Source organism: Petaurus breviceps, unplaced genomic scaffold, assembly GCF_028583685.1.
Source record: "Petaurus breviceps papuanus isolate PSGF00001 unplaced genomic scaffold, PetGlider_PUasm1.0 174, whole genome shotgun sequence".
Taxonomy (NCBI): domain Eukaryota; kingdom Metazoa; phylum Chordata; class Mammalia; order Diprotodontia; family Petauridae; genus Petaurus; species Petaurus breviceps.
In genome coordinates, this window is record NW_027185761.1 from 50,956,831 (window position 1) to 50,977,170 (window position 20,340).

Sequence of the window (20,340 nt, forward strand, 5' to 3'; positions counted from 1 at the left end):
TGTCTCTCTCTCTGTCTCTGTCTCTCTCTCTCTCTGTCTCTCTGTCTCTCTCTCTCTCTCTGTCTCTCTCTCTCTCTCTGTCTCTCTCTCTCTCTCTTCCTCTCTCTCGTTATGCTAGCCAGTCCGATAGGTGTGAGGTGGTATGTCAATATTGTTTTAATTTTAATTTCTCTAATTAATAGTGATTTAGAGCATTTTTTCAAATGACTATAGATACTTTTGATTTCTTTTTCTGAAAATTATCTGTTCATATCCTATGACAATTTATTATTTGGGGAATGACTTGTATCCTTAGAAATTTGACTCAATTCTCTATATATTTGAGGTGAGGACTTTGTAAGAAAAACTTACTGTAAATTCCAACCCCCTCCCCCATTTCCCCTGCTTTCTTTCTAATCTGCGTACCATTGGTTTTGTTTGTGCAAAACCTTTTTAATATAATGTAATCAAACTTATCCATCTTGTATGCCATAATGTTCTCTGTCTCTTGTTTGGTCATAAATTCTTCTCTCATCCATAGATATGACAGGTAAAAAATTTCACACTCTCCAAATTTGCCTATATCCAAGTCATATAACCATTTTGAATTTATCATTGTGAGATATTGGTCTATACTGGCTTCTGCCAAGCTGCTTTCCAGTTTTCTAAATAATTTTTGTCAATTAATGAGGTCTCATCCCTAAAACTCGAATCTTTGGATTTATCAAACACTAGGCTATGATGATCACAGTCTACTGTATATTGTGTACTTTAATATATTCCACTGACCCACTGCTCTGTTACTTAGATAGTACCAGATTGTTTTGATAATTACTGCCTCATAATGCAGTTTGAGACCTTGTATGGCTAAGTCACCTTCTTCCACATCCCACCCCCCATTTATTCTCTTGATATTCTTGACCTTTTGCTCTTCCAGATGAATTTTGTTATTATTTTTTCTAGCTCTGTAGAATAATTGTTGGGTAGTTTGATTGGTGTCGTACTAAATAAGTAAATTAATTTAGGTAGTATTGTCATTTTTATTATATTGATTTGGTCTACCCACGAACAATTAATTTTTCTCCAGTTGCTTAGATTTGACTTTATCTGTGTGAAAAGTATTTTGTAAACAGTGTTTATATAGTTCTTGGGTTTGTCTTAGCAGGTAGACTCCTGAGTATTTTATATTGTCTGCAATTATTTTAAATGGGACTTCTCATTTTGTCTCTTACTGTTGGATTTTGTTGGTAATATATAGAAGTGCTAGTGATTTATGTGGATTTAGTTTATACCCTGCAACTTTGCTGAAGTTGTTAATTATTTCATCTAGGTTTTAGTTGATTCTCTAAGTATACCCCATATTATATACAAAGAGTGATAGTTTTGCTTCCTCGTTGACTGTTCTAATTCCTCCAATTTCTTTTTCTTCTCTTACTGTTATAGTTAGCATTTTTAGCACAATATTGAATAATAGTGGTGATAATGGGCATCCTTGCTTCACCCCTATCTTATTGGGAAAACTTCTAGCTTATCCCTGTTTCAGATAATGCTTGCTGATGGTTTTAAATGGATTCTACTTATCATTTTAAGGAAGGTTCCATTTATTCCTATATTTCCTAATTTTATTTAAATAGGAATAAGTGTTATATTTTGTCAAGTTTTTTAACCTCTATTTATTGAGATAATCATATTATTTTTGTTGTTTTTGTTATTGACATGGTCAATTATGCTGATAGCTTTACTAATATTGAGCCAGCCTTGCATTCCTTGTATAAATCACATCTGCTCATAAGGAAGGATCTCTGTGATATATTGCTGCTATCTCTTTGCTATTACTTTATATACAATTTTTGCATTAATATTCATTAGGGAAATTGGTCCATAGCTTTATCCCCCCCCCCCCTCTGTTTTTGTTCTTCCTGGTTTAGGTATCAGCACAATATTTGTGTTTAAAAAAAGGAATTTGGTAAAACTCCTTCTTTGCCTATTTCCCCAAATAGTTAATATAGTATTGTAATTATATAATAACATATAAAGTATATATGCATATAACATATATTACATATATATATATAAAGTTAATATAGTATTGAAATTAATTGCTCTTTAAATACTTGGTAGAATTAACTTCTGAATCCATCTGGTTCTAATGAGTTTTTTTCAAGGAGCTCACTGATGGCTTGTTTGATTTGTTTTTCTTAGATAGTGTTCTTTAAGTATTTTATTTCCTCTTCCATTGTTTTGGACAATGTATATGCATTCTTTTAACTATTCCTTTCATGTAGGTTGTTAGATTTATTGGCATGTAATTGGTCAAAATAACTCCTAATAATTGCTTAAATTTCCTCTTTATTGGTGGTGAATTAATTATTTTTATTTTTGATACTGGCAATTTAGTTTTCCTCTTTTCTTTTTTAATAAAATTAACCAAGGGATTCTTAAAAAATTTTTTCATAAAATCTGCTTCTAGTTTTATTTATTTGTTCAATGATTTTCTCGCTTTCATTTTATTAATATCTCCTTTGATATTCAGGATTTCCAATTTAGTGTTTAGCTGGAGATTTTAATTTTTCCTTTTCTAGGTTTTTTAGTTGTATGCCCAATTCACTGATCTGCTCTTTCTCTTCAGAAATATAAAATTTCCCCTGAGTACTGCTTTGGCTGCATCCCATAAATTTTGGTACATTGTCTCGTTGTCATTTTCTTTGGTGAAATTATTGACTGTTTCTGATTTGTTCTTTAACCTACTCATTTTTTTTAGGATTAGATCATTTGTTTTCCAATTAATTTTAAATCTATATTTCAATAGCCTTTACTGAACATATTTTTAAAAATTGTGGTATGGGGTAAAAGGATGCATTTCCCCCCTGCTTTTCTGCCTTTGGTTATGAGGTTTTTATGCTCTAATCTACTGTCAATTTTTGTGAAGGTGCCATGTATAGCTGAGAAAAAGGTATAGACTTTTCTTTTCCTATCCAGCTTTCTGAAGAAGTCTATCACATATAAATTTCTGAAATTCTATTCATTACTTTAACTTTTTTTTTAACTTTTAAACCATTTTTATTTTGTGGTTAGATTTATCTAGTTCTGAGAGGGGAATGTTGAAGTCCCCCACTAGTATAGTTGAACTGCTTCCTTCTATAACTGATTTAACTTTTTCTTTAAGAATTTGAATGTGGCAGAGTCAAGATGGTGGAGTAGAAACAGTACTTCTGTGGGCTCCTGCTTCCACCTCCTCCAATTCATGTACAAGGTGACCCTGAACAAACTTTGGAGCTACAGAACCCACAAAATGACACAGAGAAGCTACCCCCCTGCTGAGGACAGCCCAGCATGCTGGCAGGAAGGGGCCAGCACAGTGCTCTGGGAGCCAAGCCCAGCCCTGCTTGAGCCTGAGGTTTTAGCCTCAGGGAGGCCACAACCAGCCATGGGCTGGAGGGACTTCAGATCACCAGCAGCTGTGGCTGTTTCCAGAATTATCAACCCATAGATGCTAAGGACAAAATGAGAGGTCAGTTCAGTGTGGACTTTGTGAACTGAGAGTTCGGGAGTGCTGTCAGGCCTTTACCTCCTGGAGGGAGAAGTGGCTGAGGCTCTGCGGCCATGCAGCCTCCACCACATGGCTGCTTCAGAGCTCCTTCTCTGAAGATTGTAGGGGGACCAAGCTACCAGTCTGAGGGGTAATCACTCTTGCTTTAACCTGCTTTGATCTGGATTGCTGTCTAAGGTAGAGGTCCTGGGGTGCATGACCAGTTTGCCAGAGTGTGGGGAGGCTTCAGAGCAGGCACCCAACTAATAGCTCCAGCAGCTGAGAAAACCCTAGTGATTGGGACAAAGCTCCCACCTCTGGTAGAGTTCTACTGTGGCAAAAAATGCTCAAAAGTCAAGTAATTGAGTGGTAACATGAGCAAACTAGGGAAGCAAGGCAAGCACAGAAGTCTGACTCTGGATTCCTTTTTTGGGGACAAAAAAGATCAGGGCATGGAACAGGAAGAAGACAGCAAAGTCAGAACTCCTGCACCAGAAGCTTTCAAGAAAAGAATAAGCTACTTACAGGCCATAGAGGAGCTAAAGAAGGATTTTGAAAACCAAATAAGAGAAGTGGAGGAAAAATTGGGAAGAGAAATGAGAATAATGCAAGAAAATTATAAAATTAGAGTCAACAAGCTGACTGAAGAAAATAATACCTTAAAAATAGACTAACTCAAATGGCAAAAGAAGCTCAAAAAGCCAATGAGGAGAAGAATGCCTTAAAAAGCTGAATTTGCCAGATGGAAAAAGAATCTCAAAAGCTCACTGAAGAGAATCATTCCTTCAGAATTAGATTGAAGCAAATGGAAGCTAGTGACTTTATGAGAAACAAGATACTATTAAACAGATCCAAACAAATGAAAAAACAGAAGACAATGTCAAATATCTCATTGAAAAAGCCAATGACCTAGAAAATAGATCCAGGAGAGATAATTTAAAAATTATTGGACTACCTGAAAGCCATGATAAAAAAAGAACCTAGAAATCATCCTCCAAGAAATTCTCAAGAAAAATTGCACTGATGTTTTAGAACCTGAGGGCAAAATAGAGGTTGAAAGAATCCACCAATCACCTCCTGAAAAAGATCCCAAAAAGAAAACTCCTAGGAATATTATAGTCAGATTCTGGAGTTCCAAGATCAAGGAGAAAATATTACAAGAAGCCAGGAAGAAACAATTTGAATACTATGGAAAAACAATAAGGATAACACAGGATCTGGCAGCTTCTACATTGAGGGATCGAAGGGTTTGGAATATGATATTCCAGAGGTCAAAGGAGGTGCGATTAAAACCAGGAATCACCTACCCAGCAAAACTGAGTATTATGTTTCAGGGGAAAATATGGTCATTCAGTGGAATAAAGGACTTTCAAGAATTCTTGATGAAAAAACCAGAGTTGAATAGAAAATTTGACATTCAGATACAAGAAGCAAGAGAAGCATGAGAAGGTAAACAGGGAAAAGAAATCATAAGGAACTTATCAAAGTTGAACTACTTACATTCATACATGGAAAAATGATAATTGTAATTGATGAGACTTTTCTCAGTATGAGAATAGTTGAAGGGAATAGAAATGTATACATACATACATATATATAGGAGGGTATATGGGCATATGAATACATATGTGAATGTGTGCATATATGTATACATGTATACATAGACAGAGGGTACAGGACCAGTTGAACAGGAAGGGATGATACTTAAAAGGTGGAATTAAGCGGCGAGAGAGGAATATAATGAGAGGGGATGGGGAGAGATATGATGGGGTAAAATATCTCATATAGAAGAGGCAAGGGAAAACTGTTACAATGGAGGGGAAGAACTGGAAGGCAAAAGGACAATGAGTCAACCTTATTTTCAATGAATTTGGCTTAGGGAGGGAATGACTCACACACTAAATAGGGTATCTCACCCTACAGGAGATTAGGGGGATGAGAGGGATGATTAGGGGATGATGGAAGGGAGAGTAGGATGGGAGGGGAGGGAAGTTGGAAGCACCCACTTTTGAAAAGGGTCAGGATCAAAATGGAGAATAGAACAAGTGGGGGGTGGAATGGGATGGAGGGAAATATAGTCAGTCTTTCACAATATTTCCACTATGGAAATGTTTTGCATGTACAACCTATATTCAACTGCTTATCTTCCCAGTAAGGGTGGGTGATGAGGGAGGTAGGGAAAGAATATGGAATTCAAAGATTTAAAATCAAATGTTTAATATATATTTATTATTTTTTTTACATGTAACTGGGAAATAAGATATACAGGCACTGGGGCATAGAGATCCATCACGCCCTACTAGAAAGTCAGAGGGGGGATGGGGGAAGACATAGGAGAGAGCAGATTGGGGTAGGGGATATTCAGTGGGATTGCTGTTTTGGGGTCATGGGTAGGGGGAAAATTGGGAGAAAATTTGTAACTCAAAATCTTGTGGAAATGAATGGTGTAAACGAAAAAAAAGATTTGAATGCTATGTCATTTAGTGCATGTATGTTTAGTATTGATATTATTTCATTTTCAATGGTACCTTTTAGCAAAATGTAGTTTCTGTGCTTACCTCTTTTAATTAGGACTATTTTAGTTTTTGCTTTATCTGAGATCATGATTGCTACCCCTGCATTTTTTTTTACTTCAGCTGAAACATAATAGATTCTACTTCAGCCCCTCACTTTTATTCTGTGTGTGTCTCTCTGCTTCAAATGTGTTTCTTGCAAATAAACTATTGTAGGATTGCAGTATTCTTAATCCACTTTCCTATCCACTTCCATTTTATGGATAAGTTTTTCCCATTCCCAGTTATGATTATTAATTAATTGCATATTTCCTTCCATCCTATTTTTTCACTGTTTATCCTTTTCTCTCTCTTTTTTGCCCTATCTGTACTCAAAAGTATATTTTGCTTCTTACCACTACCTCCCTTATTCTACCCCCCGCTTCTATCATCCCTTCCTTTTCTCTTATCCCTTTCTCCTCCTACTTTCCTGCCAGGTAAAATAGATTTCTATACCCAGCTGTGGGTGTAACATTCACTCTTTGAGCCAATTCCAATGAGACTGAATTTCCAGTATTGCCCACTACCCCTTCTATCTTCTTGTCCACTGGACAAATTCTTTCTTTTGCACCTCTTTTATGTGAGGTAAGACCAGTCTGTTCTAAAGGAGCAGGGGAAGAGATGGGGGTGCAATGTAGTAGGGATGTGGTTTCCTGGGAAATAATGTGCAGGACTGGTCCTTCATTCGTCCTTTGTAGCTCACTTGGTGGATATGAGTGGGCACAGCAATGAGAAGTTTTTAATGACTCCTTCCACACAAATTTGCACTCTGTGAATGGCTGATGGGAAAGCAGCACTGTTAATGTAATAATTAATCAATCAATCAGAATTTATTTAGAGCTACTATGTGCCAGGCACTGGACTAGGCACTGTGGACAAAAAGACAAAAAGTGAAACAATTCTTGCTCTCAGGGAGCTAATATTCTTTCATGGAAGATAAGGATATCTGTATCTATATCTATCTATTTATGTATGTAGCTAAAATAAGTATAAAGAGAATAAATACAAATAAATATAAGAAAGGTCAATGAATATTTTAGGATATCAATTCCTCGAGATTAGGGACTACCTTGATTTTCTATTTGTATCCTTAGCATTGAGAACAATTCTTTGTATACAATAGCTCTTAATAAATGTTTTTGATTTCATTCATTCATACAATGTTGTTGGGGGAGGGGAATAAAAATGATAAAAGGCAGAAACATCAGGATTCCAACTTAGGTCCTCCTGCTTTAAATCCTGGGCTCTTATCCCTGCACTGTTTGCTCTTTTTCTCCCTACACTATAATTCTTGTGATGCCATGTATGGCATATTATGATGACAGTGAATGGAACATGTGCCAGGGAGAGACTAGTGGCAGCTGGGCCCTGAAAGCTGCAGCTTTAGCACGCATGGCTTTTGGCTTGGGTCTCATTCCCTTGTGCCATCATGGGCTACCCATGGTCACCTGTGCTAGTGCAGGGTCATGACAATCTGTACATAGTGGGCACTACGGTCGGGTAAACACTAGAGTCAGAGCCAGTCACAATGAATTGCCCAAGCTCAGTGTGTTACTGTGGAGATAGAACTCTGGATTCAGAGGGGCAGAGGAAATGAGTTGAAATCTTAATTGTGCCAATTTCTAGCTGTGTGACCTGGGGCAGGTCACTTAACTTCTCTGACCTCAGGTTGTTCATGTATAAAATGATGTGAGTTTGAACTCAAGGACCTCTATGGTCCTTCTAGTTTGAAATCGGTGGTCCTATACGTGACACTGTACAGACCATATCTCTGAGCCTCAGTTTCCTCATCTGTAAAATGTAAGCCCCTTGCAGCTCTAAATCTATGGTCCTACCTATCTCATTACATCGATGAAGGTGGCCTCTGTGCTCCCATCTCAATCTAAGTCTCAGATCCTAACTACCCATTCCTACAGAAGAGCTCCCAGAGTTAGGCATACTTGGCCTGACTGCCTCCCCTTGACCTTCAGTGGATGGGCGTGTGTATTGAGACCACTGACTGATTACTCCTATGGATGCTGTTTCATGAGCTAGTCTAGACTATTCACCTTTAATCTTTAACTCCCTGGCTTCTTAGCCTCTCTAAATGTTCTGCTACAATCACGATCCTAGTGCTAATGTGTCCTCTTCCCTCCCTTGGCTATGACCAGTACACTTATTTTTGGGGTGATGCCTATGACATAGTGAATGACCTTTCTTTATTCTCAGTCAAAATGCATTGGGCTTGACACACCTGTAAATGCCTTCCAAAGGGAAAGAATCTGATTCTTCATGTGCTTAATTCTTAAACTTTAGTATGTATAGAATGTCTGCAGCCCTGAGTCTGCCTGGCTGAGAGATGAGCTGTGCTTTATAAATAGATCAGCCTTTAAGAAGCAGACACCTTCAGGAAAAAAAAATCACTTCCTTGACATAAACATGCTCTCTAATTGGACTAGCAAGCCTCTTGTTTTGACCTGTTTTTAGGACTGGGAGGCTTGCTTGCCTTCATACCATTTGCAAAGAATAATTAGACATAGTGATCTAAGACCTGAGCATGTTAGAACTTGGTAAGACCTTAGTGATCACAGGTTTGGAACCCCTCATGAGACCTGGAGAGACTCAATGATATAAGACCATGAACTTCTAGCGAGGAAAGACCTGAAAGATCATCTTGTTCAGTCTTCTCCTTCTGCAAATAAGAACTCTGAGCCCTTCAGAGATCGAGTGGTTTGTTGAAGGCCATCAGATCATGGATTTAGAGCCAAAGGGGCCCTAGAGACTTAGCTCCATCATTGAGTTCTATAGAGGAAGAATTTGAGCCCTGGAGAAACTGAGGCTTGGGTTCTTCTCAGATGGTATAGAGCATAACTCATGCATGCCTGACTATCACAGGTTAATCAGTCAATCAACCAGTACTTAATAAACATCTACTATGCACCAAGCACTGTGCTGTGCTAAGCACTGTGGACACAAAGAAAGGCAGCAGACAGTCCCTGCCCTCAAGGAGTTCCCAGTCTAATGGAGGAGATGACAAGCAAACAGTTTCATACAAACAAGATGAAGTTGATTTATCCACAAGAGGGAAGGCACTGGCATTAAGGAGGATGAGGGCAGATATCCCATTGAAGCGAGGTGGCTATTGTCTGTGTCTTCCCTTATGTTCACCGCAGCAGGGCTATTCAGCATGTTGGGGAGCTTCTTTCATTTCTTTGGACATTTCAAAGATACCAATGGAGCACACAGTCTGTCTACTGATCATGAGACTTCCAGTCAAGAAATTGGCAAGTCTTTAATAAGCACCTACTATGTGGCAGGGACATTGCTAGGGGCTGGGCATACAAGACCAAGGAACAAAATTCTTGAGAAGCTTACATTCAATTGAGGAAGACACCATGTACAAGATTGTATAGAGTTTGGATACAATAAATGTGAGATGGTTTATGGAGGAAGGGAAGTAGGAAACGGGGGGATCAGCTTGAGTTTGAGTTCATCTTGAATACAGTAAGGCATGAGAGAAAGGGAAGGGAAAAGGGATAAATATTTACATAGCAACTACTGTATGACAAGCATTGTGCTAAGTGCTTTACAAATATTATCTCATTTGATCTTCAGAGTAACCCTGTAAGGAAGGATACTGTTATTATCCTCATTTTACAGGTGAGGAAACTGAGGCAAATAGTGGCTGAGTGACTTATGTAGGGTCATATAGCTAGTAAGTTTCTGAAGCTTAAACTATGGGTTGTGATCCCATATGGGGTCATGAAAAATTTGGCAACACTAAAAAGTTTTTAGGATCAAAAAGTAATTAAAAATCAAACAGGTAATGACTACAAGGTGTTTCTGGCAGCACTTGCCCATATTGCATCTGGTAACTTCACTGTATCCTTGGTTCTGAACACAAAGTATACACACTTTACGCTGTACATGCCCTCAGGCCAGGCAATACTGTCAAACTCTGACAAAGCTTAAAAAGGGGTCTTGAGTGGAAAAAACTTAAGAAACCCTGTTCTGTATGAATTCAGGTTTTCCTGGCTCTAGGCACTGTACCACCTAGATGCCTTCAGAGGTGAGAAGAGAGAATATTTTGAGAATGAGCAATGGCCAGTACAAAAGCTTGAAGATGAGAGATGGACTGCCCTATACGATGACCAGAAAGAAGTAAGTTTGGTTGAATTGTAGAGACTTGTTTGAGGTTTCAGAGCTAGTAAATGGGAGTGTGAAAAGTCAAACCCAGAAATTTTGGTTAATGGTCTGGTGCTTTCCCAATATACCAACTATTCAGCCACATATGGAATTTTTGACTTCTTTAGATGAGGGAGAAATAATCACTAGAAAGTTGGACAGTGTGCTTGGACTCTGTCCGTGCGATGGATTTACAGAAAGTCAATTGTTTTGGAAGATTCATATTTGTCTCTAAATAATGGTTGGAAAAGCTTTACTGTGGTTCAGTTGTGCCCTACTCTTTGTGAGTTTGCATGGGGTTTAATTAGCAAAGGTACTGGAGTGGTTTGCCATTTCCTTTTCCAGTGGATTAAAGCAGACAGAAGTTAAGGGACTTGCCCAGGGTCATACAGCTAGTGATTGAGGTTAGATTTGAACTCAGGTCTTCCTGACTCTAGGCCATGTTTTCTATCCACTAAGTCATCTAGTAACTTCAACTGGAAAACCTAGTGGTATACATACATGGGAACATGAAAGCGTGATTTGTCCAACCTACTGAGGATATTTGAATCAGACTGTGTTCCAAGGATGGGGAGCTTCTGATCTGAGCATGCCTGCCTTCCAAAGTCCTGAGTCAGAACTTCCTGAATGGCTTAGTTTGATGCTCTCTGAATTTGAATCATGACTTCAGTAAACTCAACAGATCTCCTCCTAGCTCACGACTAGCTAAATTCCCTCTTGTTGCAAACAGAATAAACAAGGGTACTTGTAGCAGCAAGCACCCCAAGTGTCCCCAGGGTTTGCCGCTCGCACAGGTTTTTGGATCTGCTTTGTTAAAGGAAAGCAACTCAAAATGGGTTAACAAGCTTACTTTCATCAGTCAAATATGTATCATTTACCTAGTTCAGGGGAAAGAGGTCAACACCCTGAACTTCAGAGTATACAGACAGAATTATCAAGACAGAAACAGATCAAGTAGACAGATTTCCAAACTGTCCAACCATTACATCCATACCAAACAACATCTGGGTTTCAAAGTCAGGGGCGCTGGACAAGAGCTTCCCAGAGTTTCATCTGATCAAACCACAGAACATTTCTCAAAGTGAGTCCCCAAACAAAGCTACACATCAGGGCTGATATAGCCTTCTCCTGGCTCAGAGAATGTAGCAACCTTATTGACCCACCGGCCAATCAAAAAGTATCTACTGAAAAACAAGCCTCCCACCCCAGGCTCCAGGTGCACTTTAGCCTAGGGGCAGGGAAGATCTTTTCCCATAATCCTTACAGTACTGTGAACTGAGCCAAAGCAAGAATCACATTGTTGGGGTTCAGGTGGCGCTTGACATTTTGTGGAAATGATTGGTTGCTTCTCTAGAGGGGTTATCAGAGTAGGTTGCAATGGGGATGCATTGCTCAGACATACCATTGGTCTTGAGGGTCAATATAGTGTAGTGGGCAGAATGCTGAACTTTTAATCAAGAAAACCTATGTTATTTGACACTTGACACTAACTACCTGTGTGACCCTGGGCAAGTCACTCAACCTTTGTAGGACCCATATGTGAAATGGGAATATAGGAATAATAATAGTAACAGACTTAGAGGACTATTGAGACGCTCAAATGAAAGTATTTTGCAAACCTTAGGGTCCCATTTATCAACTACTAACATTAAGAGGTTGGACAAAGGGACCTCGCTTTTCAGCAGCTTGAGGCCAAGGACTGTTTTTTCTTCTCTTTGTAACCCTAGATCATAGCCCAGCATCTGTCACGGACAACATTTAGTTAATCCCTATTGATGATTGATTTCATGATTCTATGTATACTTATCAAGGATGACATAGGCTGTGTAAACCTAATTGGGCAATGCAACTTATTGTCAAGTGATTTCTATGGGTTTGTTTTGGTCCGTCATGGGCTTGTCAACGTTTAAATTCTTCCATATCTTTTTTTCCCATTGATCTTGGTCTTCCACTCTGAAAGTGAACAAAAGAAAGGAGAGAAATCTATAGCCTATAGAAGGATGAGGGAGACAGAGAATTGGCTCAGTCAGTCGTAGGCTCTCAGTCATGATTTCCATTCCACGCCATCCATTCTATGAGACAATATTTTTTAAAAGCTCTTAGCACAGTGCCTGCTACATAGTGGGTGCTATGTAAATGCTCACTTCTCTCCCTATCCATTCTATTCCATTCTAGTCTCTAAGTGCTAGGCTCCATGTTGGGGGTATGGGATATAAAGATAGAAATACAACAATCTGCCCGCAGGGAGTTTATACTCTCCTGGAGAGAGGGTGGTGATGAAACATGTCCATAGAAATTCCTCTGTTTTAAATTTTCAGATGATTCAAAGAGGTACATTCGGTTTGTTCTAGGCTTCCCTGGCATAAGGTGCCGGATTCCCAGTGCCATCTATTGGGGATGCAGGAAGCTGGAGACCCAGAGCAGCTGTCGTGACACACTCAGGTGCCCCACTCCTCTTCTTGGTTGCCAGAGACTTGGGCTTGGGGAGATCAGCTCGAAAGCAGATGAAACAATTTCCTTCCTTTGGCTCCAATTGTCCACCCCCTTATGACTCAGCCCCTTATGGGCTTATTGGTGAGGGGAACTCTGACAGAAATTTTATGTAAAAGGTTAGATGCTGATTCATGTATCAAAGCACCTAGTATGTAGGGTGTGAGAGGTAACAGCACATAGCGCATAGTTGGCTGAACTTGGAATAGGGAATACCTGGGTCCAGCTCCTGGTAAGCCACTTGACCCCTCAGTGCCCCATCAGATCTGAAAATCTGCAAATGACAGAGGAAATTCTGATCTTCAGGGGTGAATGGAGATTCCACACTGAAAGCTTTCTTTAACCAGTAAAATCATAGATATGGGCCAAAAAAAAAGGCACAGTGCTTGGCATATAGTAGGCACCTAATAAATGCTTATTGATTTTCTGATTCATTGCAACATGTGATAGATACAAACATGGAAAAAAACAGAATCCTGAGCTTATGTGATGGGACCGTTGCACATGTAGCTATGAGATGGGAATTGGACCTGTGATTCTGTTGCTACAGGATACTCCCAGGTGAGGAAATTCCTTCTATAAATGCAGGTTATCACTCTCTCCACCACTTCTAGTCTTAGAGAGTTGCTGAGAGCTTGAGGAAATGGAGTGACTTGCCCAGGGTCACACAACCAATGTGTGTTAGAAGTGGGACTTGACCCCAACATCAGAAAGGAAGGAAATAAGCATTAAGTACCTACTATGTTCCAGGCACTGCTCTAAGTGCTTTACAGATATTATCCATTTGGTTGTGGCAACATCCCTGGGAGGCAGGTTTTACTATCATCCCCATCTTACAGCTGAGAAGACTGAGGCACACAGGTCAAATGACTGGCCCAGAATGGTCCCACTCCAGCATGTTATTCACAATGCCTCAGGTTATAAAGTGCCCAGGAAGGTCATACAAAATGACTTGAGGAGCTATTCACAGGGAGTGGTAAGTCGCTTCTGTTTTGAGGAATCAAGAGAGACTGCAGGGAAACGTCCTGGATGAAAGGAAGAAGGACAGTGGACAGAGGCCGGGCAATGCGTATGCTGTTCCCGATACGAGGCAGCAGGCAAAAAGCTTTGGAGGAACAACTGCTCACCCTTAAAAATAAAGTCCCAGGGCGGTTAGGTGGCACAGTGAACAGAGCACCGGCCCTGGAGTCAGGCGGACCTGAGTTCAAATCTGGCCTCAGACACTTAACAATTACTGACCGTGTGACCTTGGGCAAGTCACTCACTCCCAATTGCCCTGCTTTCCCCCCTCCCCCCCCCAAATAAAGTCCTGACACAAACAGCAGCTAGCACTTTATTTTCTCACGGTTCGGAATCTCAAGATGATGGTTAGATTTTTGGGAGGAGAAAGTTTGAGGCAAGTAGTATAAATAATATAGTATAAAGAACATTAGCTCAGGTGTCATGAGACTTGAGTTCAAATGCTGCCTCTGGGCAAGTCATCCAACCTCCCTGAGCCTCAGTTTCCTTTTTTGTAATAGAAGGGGGCTGCACTACATGGCCACAGATGTCCCTTCCAGCTCTGTTTGAAAGCTTAAAAGAAAACCTTAAAAGAAATCTAACTCTTGCTGATCTGATAGAACATGAAGAAAGACAACACTCAGTCAATTTTTTTTTTTTGCTTTTTGGAGGGGAGAAGGCAGGACAATTGGGGTTAAGTGACTTGCCCAAGGTCATACAGCTAGTTTTTTTGTGTTGTGTCTAAGGTCAGATTTGAACTCAGTTCCTCCTGACTCCAGGGCCAGTGCTCTATTCACTGCACCACCTAGCTGTTCCCCCACACTCAATCAATTCTTGCTAACGCATAATGACCCATTAGAAGAGCTTATGTACCTTTTCCTTATACAGATATGTCAGGGGCAGTGATAACCCCTTTATGGAAATTTTACCTGTAAGACTGGATTCCAATCAAACATAAGTGATTTGAGAGTTCCCTGCTCCATTTAGTGGAGATTTGAATTGCTTGTAAGGAATCATGGGATTATATAATGTTAGAGCTGAAAGGGGTCTTTGCATTTGATCTGAGGAAACTGAGGCCCAGAGAAACCCAGTGAGAATAGGTGGGCACGTGCTGAGACCTCACTGCTCATTACTGGCAGAAGCAGGACTAGATCCTAGGGCTCTGGCTTCCCATTCCAGAGCTGGTCTCTCTGGATTTGCTCAGGATTGCACATGTAGCATTCTTGTCAACATTGGCCCCAAGTGCTGGGTGCTCCAAAGAGGCACCCATGTGTATTACTCTAATTTCTGGTATGGCATCATACTCTTTCAAGTCAGAGAGAATGTTTTATTAATCACACTTGTTTTCATCTCTCTGTGTCTTACCTTTCACAGAAGACAGTTGTTTAGATATCGGAATGCTGTCAATGAAAATGAAAGCCACATTAAGATTCAGAAAGATTTAATTGGGGGATTGCCATGAAAAGAAACCAACAAAATAACTCCAAACAAACCCATCAACAAATCTCTACCTTCTTTCTTGTAAACTATTCTATGACAATGGTCAATTTAATTTTTCTTTTGCAAAAAACCACAATGCAAATCAGAAACAGCTCCCATTCTTGAAGTCTCTGTTAAAGACAGTCTCCAAAAGGAGAGAAGAGGGAATTATTCCTTCTTCTCCCACTGTGGAATCAATGGACATATTTTACACATTTGAATAGTCTGAAATAATTTCCCCTTGCCATGGGTCAGCTGAGATGGCTTGTTTATCTTACAGTAGATTTTATCTGGAAAATCATTAACAAAATTCTTCAACCACAAATATTTCCCAAGAGGTGAGTTACATTAACTTGGGTTAATCAGATCATTCTCAGTTAATGGAGAGAGAAGTTTTTTTTTTTAATTCTTTTTTGAGGTCAAAGTTGCCAGATGGTCCTTGTGCACTTTCAATTCAATTTAAAGGTGGATTACTCTGGTTAAAAGGCTCCAGGCTTGCAACCCACAAGCTTGGAGGCCTTTGACATTATTAACTCTTGGTATTGGAGTAGCAGGTCAGAATGAAAATGGAAGTCAAGCAGGACCACTGACCTTTTCAGCATTGTTGGAGGCAGGGAGGTTGCTGTAGAGGATGCCAAAGGATGGGCTTCCCCTCCGGAGCAGGGCTTTTGATCCTTCGTGCTCACAGTGCAGCCACACATTCTCTAGTCTCTTGTTGTCCCTGATCATTCCTAGGCAACAGCGACTAAGGGAAGCTGACACAAGGGTGAGTGCTGTGTGTACCGTGGAAGAAGAGAGGGCTGTGTAATGAACATGCAGTCCCTGAGAAGGCAACTTGCAAGCAGTCTAAATAAACTCACAACCCACCAACCTGCACAGTGGATTGGGGGCAGTGTGGGAGACAAGTACAACAATAAAGCCTGCCTGAGAATATCTTTGCACATTATAAATGCATAACTACACATACATTCAAAATGAATGCAAGGTAGTTTTGGGGGGAGCCAATGCTAGCTGCTGAGGAGACAAGGAAGGGGTAAGAAGATAACGAAGGATTTAAGACCTACACAGATGGAGAGAGTGCCCATCTCAGGCTTAATCCATTTTCCTCCTCCTTCCACACTCTACGGTCCAGCCAAACTAGCCTTCTTTCTCTTCTCCCACCCCCATGCCTTTGTCCACACTGCCTCTTATGCCTCGAGTGCCTTTTGGCTTTGACTCTCAAGACCCCTAGCTTCCTCCAAAGCTCTTTCTGAGCCACTTCCTATGGTGACCTTTCTCTTTCTCCTCTCCCCTGGCCCCCTCATTAGCACAATCTTTCTGTCTCTGTATCTTTGTCCATCTTCTGTCTTTTTCTGTCTTGTCTTTGTCTCTCTCATCTCTATCTTTTTCTGTCTCTGCCTCCCTCTTGAAATCATTCTATATTACTTTGTATTTTCTTAGTTGTAAAGAATTTGCTTGCCTCTTTTCTGCCCCATGCTGGTGTCACTTGCACTCAGCAGGGGCTTAATAAGTGTTTGCTGAACTGTTCAGTTAAGTAGCAAGTCTCCCCTGTAAGCAACGGGGAATAGTGGAGATGGTACGGCCGGGCACCGTGGCTTAAGAAGGACAGAGAGTACGTGGAGTGTTCCAAGGAGGGCAATCAGCACAGGTTAGGGCACGGAGTCCAAGCCATATGAGGAAATGGGATCATTTAGCCCAGAGAACAGTGGACTAGGGGGAGGGGAAGAAGGAGTGAGTGCACGATGGCTGTCTGTCTTCAAGAACCTGAACACTGTTATAATAATAAAGGAATCAGACTGACTTCTTTTGGCTCCAGAGAACGGAGCTAGAAGTAGTGGAGGGAAATTGAGTAAAGGTGGATTTAGGTTTGACGTCAGGGAAGGGAAAGCGCACGGGCATTTATATTTTGCTTACTACACTCCAGGCACTAGGTTAAGTGCCATTACAAACATTATATCATTTGATCCCCACAACAGCCCCGAGGTAGGCATTATTATTCCCATTTTACAGATGAGGAAACTGTAGCAATCTAAGGTGAAGTGGCTTGCCCAGGGTCCCAAAGCTGGTAAGTGTCTGAGGCTGAATTTGAATTCAAGTCCTTCTGACTCTAGACCCAGCTTCCATTGCTTGTTATGCCACTAGCTGCCTCCTGATGGCAGAGCTGTCCCCAGATGGGCCAGGCTGCCTCCAGGGGTGGTGGGTTTCACTCCTTCCTTCCTTCTCCAGTGGAGACTGGATGACCACCTATTGAATACAGTATAATGGGGATTCCTTTAGGGTGTGGATTGGACAAGGCAGCCTCCGAGATCTCTAACTCTGAAACTGTCATTCAATGAGTCGAGAAGAATTGGGTTGAAACCTTCCCTCCGATACTTGTTAGCAGTGTTAACCCTGGCAAAATTATCCAGTCCCTTTGAGTTTCAGTTTCCACAACTGCAAAATCAGCAACATAGTAGTATCTACATTGTAGGGTTGCTGTGAAGATCAGTTAAGATCGTACATGTGCATTGTCTCTGGAGTTAGAGACCGAAATCTGGCCCATGGCACTTACCACCCATGTGACCTTGGCCTTGGGCTCCTCACCTGTAAAAGGAGGCAGTTGGGCTAAATGGTTTCCAAGGTTCCTTATCACTCCAGATCTATGATCCCATCCACCGTATCAACCTTTGTAAACCTTTAAATGTTGCATAAATGTGAGCTAATGAACTTCTGGTTGGCAGAATTCATCACAGGTACAATGTGGGTGTTTTTACCCTGAATGAGTCCCCTATTTTCTGGCCCTTGGAGTGAGAATAGGTGGGCCCGTGGTGATAATAACTCCCATTTCCATAGCAGTGTGTCATTCCAACATGCTTTACATACATTATCACATGCACTGGGTAGGTGGTGAGGAAGCTCTGTACAGATGCCCAGGATGTCCTCCAGTTCCATTCTACTGGCCAGTTCCTCCTACACTTGGGCAGGGAAATAGATTCGTTTTGCCTCTTGGGAAGCAGACTTAGCAATATTGCATTTACAGATTTTATGCAAGAGTTCTACATCATTTTTTAATGAGCCAGCTGTTTTGAATTTGTTGTTCTGAAGCCATTGGGCATTATGACCAATGGAAGGGGATTGAGGGACTAGAGTTCACTCCCCAGGTCCGATCTTCGGTTAAAGGACATGGATCCCCAACCTAGCCAGACTGTGACTCTGTGGCCCATGAGATATGAAGTAAATAGGCACTCTTGTAATTTTCATTTTACAGATGGGGAAACTGAAGTTCAGGGAAGTGAATTGACTTTTATATGGTCATCAAGCTATTAAGTGTCAGAGGTAAGATTTGATACCTGTTTTCTGTCTCCAGGTCCAGTGTCTTATCTGCTAAGCCAGTCATCTCTGGATGATTACTGAAAATAACAATGTCTAGATTCTTGTTTAATTTACTATGTTAATTGATAGGATAATAAGCATTAATTATATATATATGCTGGTCTGTATGCCTGCAATTACACATACTTTATTCATAAGTGAGGCCTCCCCTTCCCCCCAAAGGTACTTTTTATTGTCCAAAGGTGCTAAAAAGCCCTAAAACAAAGTTCAGAAACATCTGAGTAACTCTCAAATGGAAAAGTAAGAGCTCCTTTCCCCCTTATTTTTTGAGATAATTAAAATCTAAGAAGAGTAAAAGTGGTTAAGTATCCTTGTTCATCAGCTTTAAGAAACTGAACTAACCCAAGATCAGGAGGGCATGTCAGTACCCCAGGTCACCAGTCACTGGTCTCTTTGTATGCCATGGGCCATAGAGTCACAGTCAAAATGTGGCTCGTGGTGGATGAAAAAGCTACCTTGCTTCTATTAAAGTGGTAGCTAATTCGGAAGAAAGAGCATTCATTTTTGGAAAAAAAGATTAAATATAGTTGTTAGTATAGATTACAACATTAAAGTATGTTGTAAAGTTAGTATGGATTAAATTATATACTATATTATTATATAATGCAGATTAAATAATAATATATTAAAGTTAGTATGAATTACAATAAAGATTAATTATAGCTGTTAGTATGGAACTTTTCAGTTTCTAAGGGGAGTTATATCTAGAATTATATCAAGAACTCATTTCATTCAGTCAGTCCCCTAATAAGCCTTAAGAGCTGAGGGTTTTATGTTATCTGCTCTTTGAACCTCTCCAGCATTTGCTTTTTTTTCCTGTTGTTTCCATCTACATTGTTGTGGTAACTGTCTGTACTATTCTCTTGGTTTTACTTGCTTCACACTGTATCATTTCATATAAGTCTTCCTATGCTTCTCTGGATCCTTCACAGTCATTTTTTAATGACCGTTATTGCTCATCCTTCATTTTTGAAGAGGATCAATGACATCATGGGGTTATGTATTGACTTGTGTGTGAATTAGATTTAAGTGAGGTGGAGTTCTATGAAGCTGTCAACCTTACTCTCTCTTCCAGAATCATCGAAGTCTAGTGGAAAGACAAAAATCAAGGTGTCTGGCAATAGCTTGGGACTCAGTGGATACATTTGACATTTTTGATGTCTAACCAAGCTCTAAGTGCTTCACAGCAGCTGCTTTGGGCTGCCTTCATGGTCATTGGAACAAATTGTTCTCAGCCCATTTCACTGGGGGAAGTTTTTACAAGCTTGGGATAGACACACCCTAACCTCATCAGTAGGTTTAAGGCCCATTGGCTACTATCCGCCTGGTTTCGTCCATCTGCTGAGATGATTTTACTGGGGCATGCCTGCTGTACATGCCACAACTTTTTGGAGTCACAAGTGAGAGCTTGATGGTAGATGGATGCCAAAGATGGTGGACCAGTCCTGAAAAGGGCCCACCAACTCCTCACATCAGAGGTGCTAATAACTATGTTTTAGAAGTTGTGATTTAACTCATAATAATACATAGTTCATATAAAAATAATATTTCAAAGTTTGCAAAAATGTTTTAATACATTTATTTGACTTTCATAACAACTCTGTGAAGCAGACCTGTGATAGATGGGGGAAATGAGGGTCAGTAGATTAGAGGCTTGCTTAATTTTCCAATGCTATTAGGTGGCAGAACTAAGGCTCACACCCAAGTTTTTGTTTCTTTCTATGTACAGACAGACGATTTATGGTAGCTCTAAGCTTGCATAGTAGGATAATTATC

The 20,340-nt window shown here is 40.3% G+C and overlaps 1 protein-coding gene across 1 annotated transcript in view; it reads right to left on the minus strand.

Moving 5' to 3' along the window:
• SNTN (sentan, cilia apical structure protein) overlaps positions 1-15,893 on the minus strand; it is a 21,908-nt gene extending 6,015 nt beyond the window's left edge. Inside the window, exons 1-2 of the mRNA XM_069084539.1 lie at positions 15,784-15,893; positions 15,079-15,113 (exon numbers count right to left, since the gene is read on the minus strand). Of these exons, the coding sequence (XP_068940640.1) occupies positions 15,079-15,113; positions 15,784-15,893 (145 nt within the window). The remainder of the gene's footprint in view (positions 1-15,078; positions 15,114-15,783) is intronic.
• Between the last annotated feature and the right edge of the window lie 4,447 nt (positions 15,894-20,340).